This window comes from Lasioglossum baleicum, chromosome 9 (assembly GCF_051020765.1).
Source record: "Lasioglossum baleicum chromosome 9, iyLasBale1, whole genome shotgun sequence".
NCBI lineage: Eukaryota > Metazoa > Arthropoda > Insecta > Hymenoptera > Halictidae > Lasioglossum > Lasioglossum baleicum.
Window position 1 is genome coordinate 15,336,306 of NC_134937.1, and position 17,074 is coordinate 15,353,379.

General features: G+C 41.4%; 1 protein-coding gene across 2 annotated transcripts; it reads right to left on the reverse strand.

Annotated features, from left to right (window-relative positions):
- Positions 1-610: 610 nt before the first annotated feature.
- LOC143211752 (uncharacterized) lies at positions 611-16,663 on the reverse strand. Of its 2 annotated transcripts, none has more exons than XM_076429694.1 (4): positions 16,415-16,663; positions 15,432-15,669; positions 6,071-6,238; positions 611-4,467 (listed from the first exon to the last, which is right to left on the reverse strand). In XM_076429694.1, exons 3-4 carry the CDS (start codon positions 6,211-6,213, stop codon positions 1,959-1,961), a joined length of 2,652 nt encoding a protein of 883 aa, XP_076285809.1. In that variant the 5' UTR covers positions 6,214-6,238; positions 15,432-15,669; positions 16,415-16,663; the 3' UTR covers positions 611-1,958. The 2 variants fall into 2 exon arrangements, with proteins under 2 accessions (XP_076285809.1, XP_076285808.1); XM_076429693.1 differs by having other exon boundaries at positions 16,406-16,658.
- Between the last annotated feature and the right edge of the window lie 411 nt (positions 16,664-17,074).

A 17,074-nucleotide genomic window follows, 5' to 3' on the forward strand; every position in this document is an offset into this window, starting at 1 on the left:
GTCGAAACCTCGAGTATTCCTCCAAACAATTGAGAGACCTCAAAACTCGGATACTATAAGATGAGGACCAATTTTGGTCAACACCGAAGACCAGAATAGTAGCATACGAGTCCAGGATGTTGTGTGCAAGACACTAGACGTAGATTGGTCATAAAGACCGGATTTATGACAATGCTACCAAACGAAGGCCAGTGTAGTATATTTTCCATCGGCTAACTAAAACGATTATTGGAGCAAGCTTCTAGTTAATTCTTGTATTCATCAATTTCTTTGCGAGGAACTTCAGTATTAACTGTAAATCTTAGCTTTTACATGGCCTCCATTGACATCTCAGGAGTCTCAAGTGATCTATAGGATTCCAGGAGTCTCGATTTATCTTCGTCGTGTCCTAGAATTTTAGTATTCGTATATAGAGGTCGAACGAATCTATTATTGCATGTATCAGTCTCCTTGAATTTGAAGGATCACCTGTCTGAAATCCCACAAGATTTCTGGTGATCTGGATTTTCATGGATCATAGGTATTTAATAAGAATGGTCAGACAAAAAGACGATGCTTTAAAGAGAAAGGACGAAGCTATGCGCGCAAATAAAATACTGGAACGGAAAGGTTGATGTAAATATAAATTTATTGTAGTCTTCAAGTGCTTATGCTAAACAGAAACTTACGGTAAAATGAACAAGTAAGTACACCTACGTTCCTTTCATACACTCACCGTATAAATATTATTTTACACTTAACGTGGAGTGTATGGTATTAGTTAATCGCCTATATTTACTTGTCTTTTTATATATATATATCATTTATATACAAATCGATGTGATGCAGTATATGTAATATACATACATAATTGCTGATACAAAACATGACGACCGTATTGCGTCCATCGCTACTGCCATATTTGATTTACCATCATCGATCCTCCGTCCGAGAAAACCGATCTCGATTCGAGTGCAGATGAAATTGTTCATCAGTGCTCTTTGCATTGTTCTATGTACAATCGTGATGGTTTCGCATGCGTTCGCTTATCGTTCTATAGCGGCCGCTGAACACTTTCATGATATGGTTACGAATCGCGCGGCCATCTTATCGGCGCGAATGTTCTCGCGAAAATTCCGAAACGAGCACGGACATCGAAGGTTTCATCTGCGATCGAGTCGACGGAAACCGCTCGAAATGATACTGAACAAGCGTTTTATTGTACTTTTTATTGCGATCTCGTTAGAGTATACGAAGGAGTTGGATGAACGAACGTCGCGTGCCGAAACCGAAGTCCGCGGTTGAAAAGAACGTGACACGGCTAGCATTTTCTATGCAACCCACAACACGCGAAGAAGCATGCAACTTGTTCCATGATCGATCGGATAAATCCTTACCCCGAGTTTCAACACGATACAAAAATTCCATGAACGTTCGTCGAACTACGCGGTAAACTATGAAAACAGAACAAGAGGGGTCGAGGAACCCTCGAGTTCAAACCCGAAACGAAACACAAAACTATACCTCCGGTCAATCTTTGAAACAGGCATCTGTCTGTGGTGTGGCATATAAACTCACCATAAAATTGCTCTACAGTCGATTCGAATCCAGTTGATCCAACCATGACAACGGAAGAGCGTTCGGGAAATTAGAATTGACTTCCAAAGCATCCCTATGTACAAAAAGAAAAGAAGACAAACTAAAAGAAAAACGAACATGATAGAGTCAAGTGTCTCGTCAAGCAAACACACTGCATCACCAACAATAAATCGTATTCGTTCTCGAAACGTCTCTCGGCTTCTGGCTCGACGAACTACCAATGTCTCTAAATTGTTCCCGTACAAAATAATCGGTGTATATTACTGTATATGAACAGTCTAAAATTCTTCCAGTTGCGCGTCAACCGCAACAATTTGCGGATCACAACTAGCTCAACATTCCTCTGAAGATCACACAATCGGCTCGATCGTCTCAGCCGTTCACGCGAGTTTCATGAATATGGTGCGGTCCCTCATCTTGCAGTGTTTCAGATCCCTCAGGGCTCTTTGAGCTTCACTAGGAGAGGCGAAGGCTACCCTAGCGTCTCCTGTGGGCATGCCCCTCTCGTTGTAACGTCTGATCACGTTCTCCCTCTTCACGTCGAAGTCGCCGAAGAACTCGATGATTTCATTGATGTCAGCCTTGAAGGGGACGTTCTCCAAAGAGAGAACACAGCCGGGTTTGCCGAAGCCCTCGACGTAGTCCATGGAGCCGGGGTGTCTGCCCAGCAAGTGTCTCGGTATGCCCATCAGGCCTGGGGGACACCTAGGGCCGAAGCCGGTGTTGCCGAAACGGGGCAGGTGGTTTATAGGCCCGGCGAAACGCGGCCGCTGTTCTTGAAGAGGCGGGAAGTGCTGCTGCTGAGTCTCCATAATCTGCGGGTCGACCATGCCGAGGGTCTCCAGCATCTTCGCTCGAGGCACCAGCTCTATGGTCGGCACGTTCTTGCCAAATGGCAGACCGTTCTTCGCGGTGGCCCTGAGCGCTTCGTCAGTGGTGTCGAACTCGCAGAAACACTCGCCGGCCGGTTTTCCGCTTTGGTTGAGCAGCATGTGTATTCGATGGGGCACGATCCCGATGTCGGAGAAGAAGTCGAGGATGTCACGGTCGATGGTCTGGAATGGAAGTCCACGCATGATCACACAGTCGGAGCCCGTGGTCTGGCTCATGCTATTCTGCTCATGGTCGCGCTTCGCTTGTGCGAACTTCTCCTCCGTGATGGCGGTCGCGGTCACCGGTTTGCTACCGATCTTCAAGGGCGTGTTCACCGACGCCTTCGCGTCCTCTATTCTGGCGAACTGCACGTACGCCTGTACGTTACCGGTGTCTTTGGTGTTTGTGATGAAGAGGTCGTTGATCTTCCAGTCGTGGAACAACTTCGCGATGTCCATCTCCTTTGTGAAGGAGGGTAGGTCGGTCAACACTATGCAGGCAGAGGATCTGACATCGTCGACGCCGTCTTCTCTATCCTTCTCTGGCGAGTAAGAATCGACTGCCTTATCAAAGAGGCTCTCGTCGAGATGGAGAACCTCGACTTCAGAGCCACGAACATATCTGGGCGTGCTCAAGGCTAGCTCCTTGCCCTCTGCCTTGCTGAACTTAACGTAAGCGATACCAACGCGGTTTCCGTGGTTATCGTTGATCAGCTTCAGACCGTCTTTCCTGATGTAGATACCCTGAAAAGCATGACGGACGTCGTTGTAGGTAGCGCTCAAGGGCATGTTGCGAACCTCCACGCAATGGCCGCTGTTGGTACTGCTCTTATTATCGCTGGAGAATCTCGAGGAGCTGTTGGTCGTGCCTCGACCACTTTGTCTTTCGTTATCAAAACCGTATTGAGCATTGTTCGCCTGAAAGGCATGAGGATTCCGACGTCCTTCCAGTTCCTGTACCTTGCTCAAGAAAGGATTGTTCGGTCTGATCCCGGGCCTGTAGTTCATGGACCCGTTCGCGCTGTACAATTCTGTGCCAAACTGTTGGGTCCTAGCAGGGAACCTGGCCTGGTCCAGTCTACTTTGCTCACCCTGGCTCCACGATTCCTTGGATCGGTTCAACGTAGCCACTCCGGTGGTCAAACTAGGCAGACTGGGAGTGCCGATGTTCTGTGCTAGCGAGTTCATGCTGACAGTGTGACTAAGGGTCTGTACGTGAGATTGCATCAGACCGCTAACGCCGTTGATCCCGTTTATGGGAAACTGGTTCTGTTGGAGCATCGATTGCTGCCCGATCACCGAACTGCTGAAACTCATGGCTCTCGATTCGTTGTCCGGTGCAAGGGCTGCAACCCCAGCACCCAAGATCCCGGGAGCTAACAGAGCTGCGGCCTGCATCTGCGTCTGCGGCGGAACCTCCCAGATACCGTTCTCCAGTGACTTCTTCGCGCCAGGCACTGGTTTGTCCTTGTGAAATTGACCCACGCAAACGACGTCATTGTTGTCGTCGTCGTTGGACTCCTTCCGACGTTCTCCCGTGGAGCTGCGCTTCGTGTCCCTGTCCCTGGATCGCGTGCGATCGCGGGACCTAGATCTGTCCCGGCGACGACGCCTGTCTCTCCTGTCCCGTTCCCTGTCCCTTGATCTGCTTCTATCACGACGCCTGCGATCCCGACCTCTGTCTCTGTCCCGCCGATCCCGATCCCTGTCCCTGTCGCGAGACCGCGATCTATCCCTAGATCGCGATCTATCCCGTCTGTCTTTGCGATCCTTGCTCGACTCGCTGTCATTGTCCTTCTCCTTCTCTCTTCTGTCCCCTGGGGATCCAGGCTTGGCAACCACTGGCGCCACTGCAACCGGCGCTGTCTGCATGAACGACTGCAGGCTCAGGGTCTGCTGCCTCGCTGCCTCGATGACTTTTTGCATCTCCGTGCGCGAGCTCAACAGCAGCTTGATCTTCATCTCCTTGATCTTGCCGCCGTCGTGCATCATCGCCTGCCGGGCATCCTCGTCGGTACTGCAAGTGCCGTCGGTTTTAGACCGGGGAAATGGTTTTCATGTTACGGGCAGGGTCGCATTAGGCCACCAATGTTTCAATCTAGTCTTTTCTCTCTTTTTGTAAAAATTCCCGCAAGGGGACCAGAATATTAACCCTTTGTACTCCGCTGGCGCCGTTGCGGCGACATTAATGACACGCTTCGTAATTTGCATACGCGAATCTCACAGTCGCTGACACGCGTTAACAAAATACGAAAATTGAGTCAATTCTATTTTACGAACTGATTGGCTGACATTCATAAACAGTGAACACGAAAAGAGTTTACTTAAAACTTACTTGAAGCTTAATAGAACTACGAATATACAAAATTTGGCAACGAAATTTCTAACATCATGTCGAAAAACGTGCGGAGTACAAAGAGTTGTAGAAAAGAGAGAATCATACGTTAGTATTTGATAGAGATTACAATTTCTTTGGGAATCTTTTTTGTTTAGAATGGTTTAGTTATTCCGTGGAGGAACAGAAAAGAGGCGATTCTCACTCGAGTTATTCTTGTACAGGGTGTTAAAGCATCAACGATACTTCCGTGACTACTCTTACGACTACAAATTACTCGGCGCGCCTAAGATTATGGGAAAATCATGGCTTCCAGGAAGCTAACTACCGCTGAACGCTTCGTATGCGGAACAACGTTGAACTCGAGGCACGATGTAAAATGCGCGACAGTAATTCAACTTCTTAGTTCTCCTTTAAAGCTTGCTGTTATGTAGGTTCTTCGGCTCGAAGTAGCGTATTTTTTGGTCGTAGAGTAGCATCGAAAGTAATCAGGTGTCTTATAAGGGAATTATTTTAAAATGATACTACTAATTTTTGAATGAGGAATTGAAGAAATCCTGTTGCTATCTACGATGTTAAAGGAGTGATTGATGTGTGAATCTATTAGATCGTTCAGAAAATTCTACGGATTTCTTTGTTAAAAAAATTGTGCATCTTGCTCAATCGTTTCGATTGGTTACTCATAAACTTCCTCAATCAGTTGCCGCGGTTTTAATAGAATTGGAAGCCAGCAAAATGAAATGTCGGACATTTCCCTTTCCAGATTGCATTTGGGTTACAGTTATAAAGCCACTTCCAGTGAAATTTGGCAAATGCTTATTTATTCTAGAATATCAAGTTTGTAATAAACAAACATAGCAGTCACAGAATATGAACGCAACATCGGCCAGAGCTGCTTCTGTGCAATCCGCAGAATTTTTTGAACGGCCTAACACATTGCAAGTTTGCGTGTTTATCAATTTGTTGGGGAGTTGATTTGCTCGTGCATCGAATTTCTTCAATTCGTCTAAACTGACGTAAATTTGCGCGAGCTACCGCGATTTGTTGGCGGATCTCTAGCTCTGCGGTGCAAATATGAAATCGCAGAGGCAACCACTTGTTGCATCGCAGTGCAGGGCAACGAACCGCGCGGGTGAGCGTGTCGGAACATCTCCGAAGCGCGTTTAACGATCGAATGCTGGGCAAAAAATCGCTGCGGCGTGTTTCGGGGAAGCAATGCCAACGGGAAAGAGGGCGTGATAGTACACGGTTCTTCCTCGTCTATTAGTAGAATACGTTTGATTACCTGAACGCTATGAACGCGTCACCCAGCTCGCCTCCCACGATGTGGACACCTCCTTCCGGTATGCTCAGTCCTCTGAAAAATTGGCGAATGTCCAGCGCGTTGGCGGACCATGCCAAGTTCTGTAGTCTGATTATGACGCTCATTCTCGACTGTGTTAGCCGGACGGATCTGCAACCGAGCCGAACGATTCGTATTAACACCGGAGATCGAACAGTCTCCGAAGATCGAGCCGCTGCGGAAAGTGTTTCGAGGTCTCCAGACTCTCAAGAGACCTCCTCGAAGCTCTACTCTTGAGAGAATTTCTCGGAGAGGGTTCACGGAAAGGAAGAAACACATTTACAGTTTTCATTCCATTTATTTCCGATTATAACTGTACATTTTTGAGATTGGTAGACTACGGATCTTCATGTAGATACAGATTTTTACGATGTGAGAAACTGGAATAAAGAAAAATAATCAATTTTCTTTGATTATAGCAAGCTCTCGATAAAATGAAACGTAAGAAACGTTCGACTTTCCGAGTTGAGTTGTTAAGAACGTCTGTCCGAAGAAAATCACCTTGCTCCAGCTGTATTTTAATGAGGCATGGCGCTTTGTTATCGATACTTCTAATTCTATCCTACTCTTACTCATACTCCTACTCTTCCGTTAGCGTATTTCTATTTAAGTAAGACGTAGAACGTGATGGTAGGACGAGGTCTTTATTAAATTCGTTTTTTCACCAACATTTTAGGCTTCGTAGGAGATATTTCTACCGTTTCTATTTTTAAGCCGTTTAGGCGTTGGGTAATTATCTTCGAGAGAAAGCAGCAACGGGGCCAAACGTGTTCTCACGCCGTATTTAGTATCGCCCCATTGTTCCGCGGGTAGGTACTTCGGAGTTCGCGCGTACATTTTTACTATTCCGCATATTTTTAGGTCTTACGCCTCGGAGTCGTGCTCACCGTCCCAGTTCCAAGTGATACGTTCCGGAAACCGAGAATCGTTCCGACAACGATGCTTGTCGGCGTAAATCGTGGCAACAGCGACCTCGATCGCGCGATTGTTCCAGTCACTTTGTCTCGTATCTGGTTGTCACTCGGCCTGACGTAACGAAGTCCCATTAGGCTATCCTTGGAATCGGTTAAATCGTGAATAGTGATGAAGAAGAGGCGACGGTGACATTAATTAGCCGATACGTCCAACGGATAAGGGGAAATTCGATTTCTGGGAGCAAGCGGCCGCCGTCGAGTCACATAAATCTACAGAATTTTATTCATCATTGCTCCTGTGTAATTACTAGACCGCATCACAATGATTCCTTGATGGGCCATAATACAAAATCAATGTCGCGAAATTTCATTTCGCTTACTATCAGATTCAGTCAATTGTTTTGTGTTTTATGCATTTTGTCTTTAAGAATTTTCTACGCAGTCAAACAAATTGTTTTTAAATTACTCATTCGCGCGCGCGCGTGCTGAGAAAGCATCAGCACGGATTTAAAATTGTTAGTTTTATTTTAGATGATAGCGATTTCATTGATTACTGCTTCGAACTTCTTCTTCGTTCATCATTTTTTAGAAGATGCAACAAGTTTATATTTATCGGATGTACTCAGCAACAATTAAATAAAATTTCACTTCGGTTTAAAGGAAATGAACAACATACAAGTTTAGCAGACTTTGCCCGAAATCTTCAATATGAGTCTGACTCAATACTACATTGGAAGGGGTTAATTATCATTAGACTTAATTGCAAGATACAGGAGCTACGTAGGCAATTTTTTAATATAATTTTACCGAGTTGAAAATAATAGAAACTTTTAGATTCATTAAGTATGTTCATCAGACTTTTACAGATGTTACTTATTGTTCCACTTAATTTTGATTCAGATCTTCGGAGACTTTACTCGACTTCGATTGAAATTATAGGTACCAGATAAATTATATTTAAGAGATCGATGCGCTAATTAGATCCAGTCATCGCCAAGTTTATTGAAACATCCGCTGCACAAAACATCAAAGAAGACTCGTTCTTCCGGTCCGTTGTGAACCTTTGAAAATTAATAGATCGTTGGGCGCGAACGATTAAAAAATCAGACTGTCGGAGGGTAAGGCGAAGTATGGAACCATTTATTATTTTACCACATTCCGCCGGGTTTTCAAGCATCTAGCCGGCAATAAATCCGTGAACTTTATCGCGTAATAAAACAAACGCGCCGACACTGATGCAATAGCTCTCATCCGTCTATTAAAAGTGCTATAAAACTTCGTGGATTTTGCAAACTATTCCAGCGGATCGAATGGCGCGCCCTCTATTGACGTTGCTTCGGCCAGATTCGAAAACGATCATCGATCCGTAGACTTCGTATAAGAAAGAGGCAAACAACAGATCCGTCGGGAAAATATAAAGTACTAATTAATCGTCAATCTAAACAAAATTCGAGTGACCACGTTTAACATTGTCGAACGTAGATTATCTAAATCAACGGAGGAGAAAATTTCTGGGCGGTCGAACGACCATATTTCAGGGCAAATTATTCATGCGATACGCCAGGAATAGAACGCGATTATGTGGGAAAATTCAAATTCACTACTAAACGCGATTGCGTCAATACTCGGGGAATAAATTAATCAAGCATGCAGATATTTATGCTATTTCCAGTTTTACATGGAAAAGTTTCCAAGGTCGACAACGAAAAAACATTTACCGTTGTTGTCAAAACGATAGATTCAAAGTAAATCAAGGTTTTCGAAAAAAATTGATTGTAAATTTTCCTATCAATAATTAATGAATTTGTTACATCTAAAGATCTGCAGGTCATTAATTTTAAAGGGGAGAGTAACAAAATGAATCGCGTGTGGACGTCGAAATGAATTCTTCTACAGAGGCGAAACCACTCATTATCCGGAAGTCCCTTGTTTCAGATCACTATGATCGAGCCGTTGATCTTCGCAAGGCGAGAGTAGCAATTTGTCGCCTCGATCCTTGCAGCTCTCGCTAAGCACAGATCATCGTCCTCCCACGTTGCAACGATTGTCATCAATAAACTGCCATTGTTAACCCGCCTTTTTAAATGTAAATCAATCCAACGGGGATCAGGATCCCGATCTGCGATAACAATAACCTCCGTTGTTATAGGAGACACGCCTATTTCGCGACGACTCAACATTTCAATAAATCTCTAACCGACCCTCTTTAGCTTTGAAGAACTGTAATGCGCAATTCAGCAATTACAATGCAATATAACGTTTGCATTGTTTTATGCAAATAACGAATAAGCTACTTCGATAATGACATGAGAATGTTTGAACATTTAATGGATCCATGTATAGCTTAATGAAGTCAAATTAATTTGCAAAACTCATAAAGAATGTAACTTTTCAACTTTTGTAATCAATAAACTTTTTGTTACCAATAAATTATATTTTTTCGTAACATCTATAATTTATTAATAATAATCTGACCGCAGCTCGCTGCGTTAGAGGACTCCTTATAACTGATTGAAAACAAAATTTTCTGGTAACAAGTTAAACAGGATTGGATTAATATTGGACTTGTAGGTGTGCGAGATATTGATTAGCAGAAAAAGATATGGCAACGCGTCAACCGTATCTATAACTACAGTGTATTCGGACGCGTAATATTGCGTCATCGGCTGCGAATGTGTTAAACACTTGTATTACTTTGGAAGAGCCCAAATGATAAGCTGCCAAAAGTTCTTTTTTTATTTTTATGTGTACGAGTCAGTTTATAACGAAGGAGTTGAAGCAATTAAAAAAAGAATTTGCAGGTCATACGATCGGTGCGATCATTTCAAACATACACTACCGTTCACGGAAGTTCGGCCAAGAGAGAAAATTTCAAAATATAATAATTTAAAACGTTTCGCTCGCTTCAAGAAAGTTTATATTATTACATAGTAATATAAAGTTTTTCGAAGAAACATTACAATAAACATTTTACGAGAGGAAATTCCTAAATGCGTTCATGGACGTCGGCAGTCGGCCAAACTTCAGTGAGCGGTAGTGTATATGCTACAGTTCTATTAAAATTTCATAATAGTTGTCGATTATTACGTTAGAGTGTTACGACGTTATTATTGACACTTTATCGGAAAGTGTAATTTAAAAAAAATCAAGTTTACAGTTTTATATTATTAATTTTTCCGCGCCACGCGAATATTCAGTTTAAGGGGTGTATTTTGATTTTAACAAGAAATTTTTTCGCTGGTTTTGAATGCTACTGGACATACATGTAAAACTGATTTTAGTAAGCTTTAAAAAATGTTTCCATAACGAATGGCCACTGCGGTGAAACCTAAACGGTTAGTAGTAGATATAGTTATGGTAAATGGTAGAAACATTTAGTCTAAATGTTAAAGTGGTAGAAACATTTTATGGAAGCACAAAGATGTCAAGATTTCGAGGATGCCTGTTGTGTAGTGTCATCTTTTCAGTGCGAGAAAGACAGTTTTCTTAGTTCATTATAAAGATTAAGTACCTAATTCAAATTCTGCAAATTAGTCTACAGAGACGCAACTCTCCTAATCATAATCAGCAGTCCATTGATGGTCGAGTCAGAGTATTTCGAGACTAAAGACAGATTATTGCGAACACCGTTGGATCGAAACGCAAATTCCGATGTCTCTGACAAAACCACGACGACGAGATTGCCATAACTCCGTTTCCTCAGGTTCCAAGCGATGCGTCCAGGGTGTAGTTGGGAGAATCGACATTCCGAAAGGATCACAACGCGCACATTTATTAGAATTTTCTCACGGGAAAAAATTCCTTAGAACGCGACTGTATCGATTAACGATGGAATCGAGTTTAACACGTTCTCACGAATGTCTAGAATTTGATTCACTAGAGGTAGCACTACTGGATAAGCCAAATTGACTCATTTTAATTTCGCGATCACTGGAAACTCGTATGTGCAAGCTACGATAAAAGTTTTATTATACAGGTTCACTTTGAATTCTCCACGACCTCAGTGTTAATTTATCGGTACTCGTACGTAACGTCCAGTGTATACATATGCACAAAATGTGTTCGTAGATTAATATTGGTGTGCGAGAAATTGAAACAGTAATAAAATATTTGCAATGTACTTGGTGCTATCATTATCAACCTGTTAAGTCAGAAAGACGAATTTACTCGTCCACGGTTCAACCGTTTCATTATTTATTCTGCAGAGTATTTTAATATTTAATTGCGTCACAGCATCTGCAATGGCATTAACAAATCATGTCAGCATTTACCGCTGATTAGGATGCGTCAAAGTCATTTCTATCCGTCTTCAATTTACATCAGTAGACGAAAGACAGAATAAATTAAGCCTGAAGAGTATCGTCGATCTCTGCCTTTTCTCTTCAACCGCAGGAAAGACTATCCAAACACTGCCTCGCAGAAGTTCGATCAGGATTCATTTTTATTTACGCGAGTCAGTTTCCAACTCCGCGTATCTACTACTCTTACATATTAAAAAAAAAAGAAAACTTTTCCATCGAAAACATAACACGTACGTCTACATTTAAAAATAACAGCCACCTTTTAGACTTGATCCTTCTCATTCCAATCTCGAAAAAGCGAAGAATGTACCGGTTGCGACAAAGTGTTAATCAGCTTCCGGTATTGTTGAAAAAACAAAGGGAGGGGGAGGGGCCGCTTAACGAGTTGCAAATCACAACGGAAACGCTAATCGTTCACAACGTTCATAAAGATTACGAGACTGAAAGGGTCTCGGTAAATATCTTTGGTCGAGTTACGGATAGCAAGGGAGAAACAAAAAGGCGATCAAGAAAAGACCATGTTCTTCACGGCGGGATCAGAGCCGAATTTCAAGCCTGTCACGACCTAGATCGGCCGCGGGTGAATCGGATGGCGGATTCGTCCCGTTTCGAGGAGTTGCGGCGATCGTTCGAGGTCGAGGGGGATGAAAACTCGCGTCGCAGAACAAGTTCTTCCTCAGCAACCAGTCGTGACACGATCGAGAGAACGTCTTCTGAACAGCTGGCTGTCCAGCCTCCTTCGGGAAAGTTTAGCTTCCTCCAAAGGGTTCAGCCACCAACGGCGGAGGGCTTTTATGGTGTCCGCACGTTCGCTTCGAATCCCATTAGAGTTTTCCAAGCGTCGACCTTGGCGTGAGAGGTCTAGCATCCGACCCGGTAAATGATCTTTTCCGCATCTTTCAATATAGAACGGAGCAGGGAGGGGATTTTTTGGAAATGGTAGTCGACGTATCGGTTCCAAAATCGGTATCGGTTCGAGGCCGGCTGCACGTTCAGCTCGAGCGCAAAAGAGACTCGAACGGGAAGAGGACACCCGGTTCCGATCGGCAGGCTTTTATGCGGCCAATCCAAACCTGTCGTTGCATCGGTTAGCATATTCGTGGTGACCAGGACACGTTGCATTTGCACGCACACACGCTCTCTTTCTCTCGCATTTTCGCTTTCGTTCGTAACGCGCAAGCTCGAGAGTCCTCCGGGGTTCCGAACTTCTTTTGCACTCACCTTTCTTAACACGTTCACATTCCGCTGACCCACGAATGCGAGTCAATGGGCGGCCGTATGGTTGATCTGAAAGTGCTTCCGAAGCTAAAAAACGCGTCGTTGTTTTGAAGCCAAGCCGAAATACGCTTCTTGTGGCGAGGATCATTATACATACAAACATTGCCTCGCTAACAGTTCGGGCCTTTTAGCGACAATTAACCGAGGCAGGCGATTATCTAAACGCTAAGCGTGGAAGTCGTTCCCCGAACCACCGTTGAAACCAATAGACCTCTAGATCTCTGCATTTGCTGCAATTGATCGCATGGTAAAAATGACCATGCAACTGGCTGTGCGAGCTAGCATTCAGTTAACAGGGCACTACTGTGCTCACTGTTAGCAGACGCGGACCGTGAACGTGTTAATGTAATCAATTCTTTTCTTAAACGCTACTAACCGGTATCAATCGTTATAGCTCTCGAAGGTGGGAATAGAAGCATCGTTTTACTAAAAGTACGCAGAAGTCACGGAATAGTCATTAGCAGATATTTCATTAAAATCAAAATGAATATTTTTCAATTAGAAGATCCTTCGTAGTAAAAATAAAAATACTAAAAACTGTTACGAAACCACAGTGATTCCTGTAAGGTACAATGACTTTGTAATGAAATTGTATCATTTCGAAGATAACAAAGCAAAAGAAGTTTTGAATGACTGGGAAGTGGTTCAGAAACCTCCGGCACTGAATGATTGATGGGGCTGCCACTTCCGTTCCGACTGGAAAACGCCTGTGTCACTCTTCTATCATGGTAATCGGCGACGGTACATACTACGTTTACTTTCGAATTTTATGCGGTGTCCCTTAAGTAGCTGATAAATGACGGTTGTGGTGGGGAGAAGCCTTTCTCAGCAACCTTGAGCAACCGATTGATCTCGGTCTAGCTATAGCTTAATTTTCTCCGCTCATTGTAACGTGGAACACGTGAACAATCATAGCAAAATCCGTTTGAATCTTTTTCTTGGTCGATAAAGATACATGGCTAGGAAGTATTAAATGATTAAATGGAAACGTGTTATTCATATCCATTCCCAGATATAGCAATAGCGATAACGCTTGATATTGCACGATCGATCCGATATACCTCAACAAAGACCGCATAGACAAGTGCAATAGTGGAAGTGCATGACAAGGTGTAGACCGTGTAGGCAGAAGGTAATTGATAGATTGCAGTTGTCCACATGTATGTTCAATCCATTCGTTTTCCCCGTCGTTCAGCAACAATTTCAATATATCTTGCGAGAAACGAAACGGTTACGAATTTTGGCACGTAACTAAAGACGGGAGGCCTGATGTATACTCTCCAAAATATTATATGTACATGCATTTATATTTGACGTTTAGAGATTCGACATTGTATTTAGATTTTGTTGTTCTAGTTTTAAGATTAATTATTTAGTATTTTAAAATACATAGTCGAAATGGAGTGGTAAGTTTATAGAGATTTATGCATTTGTAATGCACCAATTGCTCGATGTCTGTACCCTTTAATATTGCATGATAACCGAAAAGAGAGTAATTACACTCTGCGAGTTAGTGCATCGTATGCAACAGGAAGAATAGAGCTTTCAGAGAATTTGTTGAGTTATTCGATGACCACTGTGTCCACGTAGAACATGCAACAGAAACGCACTCGAATGAGAAGGCGGTGACTCCCAGCTCTCAAGGACCTCAAAGAAAAGTTGTGAGACCGAGCAGCAGTTATCTCACTTCAGTGTTCATAATTTATCTTTTTTTAAATTCTTTCGGTTTGTATACGGTAAAATATTTTAAAGAAACTAGAAATTGTAACTGCAATAGCTATCCACATGCCTTCCAATTTTATGACAATTCCTGTTTGTCAACTTATACTTCATAATAGAATAAAATTGATTATGTAATTCAATTTATTTAATAAAAATAAATTAATAGATCTTGTCTGTTCCAGTATTGTTACTGAATCATTTTAGTATTCTAATGAATATATTTTAAATAGAATCGAGCAATTTCTTTAAATAAATATAATTTTGTGAAGGCTCGTTTTGAACTCTGCAAAATGTTTATAATTTAATTGTACATGTTCCTCTTTGACTGTGAATAAACTTACCTTGTTTTTAAGCATAATAAATGAATCAAATAATCATAGTTGCTGTATTCTAAAGAGACTAAGTGTAAGATCATGTTACACTATTTACCAGAAAATAAAGGTTGAACACAAACAATCTTATTATGATATGTTTTGAAGGTATTGAATGTATATTTAGAACACAACCTTATGTATTCATAAGCAGAATCCATGATTATGATTTTCTACATTAACATTAAACTTTTAATCTGTATGTATAGATCTAAAGATTTACACGCGGAATGTTATGCTCCAAAAATAATTGTTACTCTTCAAATATGAATTTGAATCTTCACTACTACAGAATTTCATGACATATGCATACCTCATGAAAATTATTTATTTGTCAGATGTATTAAGGTAAGTTTACGTTGTCAGGGTACGCTTGAGAATCAATATTTTGTGGAGACCGAAGAACATTAGAGAATCATGCAAAATATAAAGAATGTTCTCCATTTCTATGTTATACATTGTTTTCAGTTTCTTTATTGTTCCTGTCGACGCAATTTCATCGATTACTTACCATCCCCTGATAATGTGAACATATAATGAAAAGAAAATGTAATTTTTTGCATAGAATATAAATATGAGATGGTTCTAAAATTTGTCACGATCACGTTGGAACAACATCTCAAAATAACGAAGAATTAAAATTGGCCTGTAGTGAAATCACAACACTTCCCTCCAGAATTATGAGCTAAGTTTTATTACGTTACTTATGAGGTATTACCTTCGGCTTTAGACACTTGAGAAATTTCTTCCTTCTTCACCCTCAGTTAAAACGTACGATGAAAGATAAGAAGTTGACGACAATAAAGACGACCGAGCAGCAAACAGTCCATCAGCGAAGGACAATAAAATGGAGAAGCAGAAAAGGAGTCAACTGCACCATGTCATTGTATAAAAGTCCACTGATGATTGTTGATACCTGATCTTCTCACCTAACACACACTGAGATGCCTAAGATCCTGCAACACACACCATTTTTTCCATACTGTACCTAAAACCTCTTATTAACAATTGCAGACTGTAACTATAAAAAAAACATTGAGTAACAATTTGATTAAAGTTTAATTGAATCATAGTTGCAAACGTGTTGCTTCCTTTATATACTATGTTTTATATTTTTCTTCAACACCTACAATAATGCTATTTTTTTGAATATATTTCGTGCATGCGATATTTGAATAAATATAGGAATGAAATTGAATTAAAGATTAGTCAATTTTGTGATAATCGTATTATTCGATAAATATTTCTCACATTATAATTTATAATGTTTAATCAATAAGAAAAATAGCGACACTGTTTGATTTTATCAGAGAAATGTAACCAATCATACCAGTATTTACTGTATTATTCACAATGTTGATAATCGATACACTGAACGCTAATGACTCATGGAACGCTGTGATATATACAGACAATAAAGTTGTGTCTATCTACGAGCACTTTTGAAGCACGAAAGATATATTAAAAACAAAGAAAATTTCCGAAATGATATTACTATTAAACAAAACTGCAAAAATCTGCACGGACTGGGAAATCTCATGCAAGATGAACACTATTACATCGAGGTCGGCGAACTTCTACTAGAGGAAGAACACAGTTTCACGCTGTGTTACCCAACACGCCATTTTCGAAAGACATTTATAAATTGTTGGATGAAAATATTTGAAGAGCACACCAAAATATTTGACTCACCGAACTTACTATGCAAAAACGGCGGATCTCATAAGGAGAATGTTGATTATGGACGTTGTAAACAAATTAGAACGCGACAAAAAAGGAATTTTCTTTTCCCAAAGAACGCCAAACGTTGTCTCTTCTAAGCGTATCCCGGAATGGCTGCCGCTGTCCGTGCGATCGGTTGTGGAAACCCCGCGAACGTTATTCACTGTTGCCAATACGCATGAAGACGATTCATGAGAAAGCAGTTTTCAAATTAATCAATCGCACTTTTACATAATTTATTTATGAATTGTTCATGTAAATGCAACGTAAAAGTAATATTTAATAGTGAAACATAACTCGTTTTCAAAATATTTTTATTGTTACAATTTACAATCAATACATATATATCATAGAATATGGTAAACTATATAAGATGTACCAAAATATTGTACTTTCTTCCTGAAATCTTGTGAAGTAATTTTTTCTTTGCCAAAATGTTTTCTGCGAAGTTATTAACGAAAAACACGAACCAATCAGAACGCGATTACGGCTAAGCATGACGTTGGCATTGGCCGAGATGGAGTCTGTTTGCTGTAGCCGCGCTCTGATTGGTTCATATTTTTCGTTAATAACTACTTATTAACGATAATTGAAATATTGCAACCTTATACGGGTGCGCATTTGTGTTTCCGGAAGATA

Bases quoted from the DNA above. Each gene is read 5' to 3' on its own strand.
- LOC143211752 (XM_076429694.1), bottom strand. From the start codon at position 6,213: ATGAGCGTCATAATCAGACTACAGAACTTGGCATGGTCCGCCAACGCG. The intron at 4,468-6,070 runs GTAATCAAACGT...CGGCACTTGCAG, and splicing joins GACGCGTTCATAGCGTTCAG to TACCGACGAGGATGCCCGGC.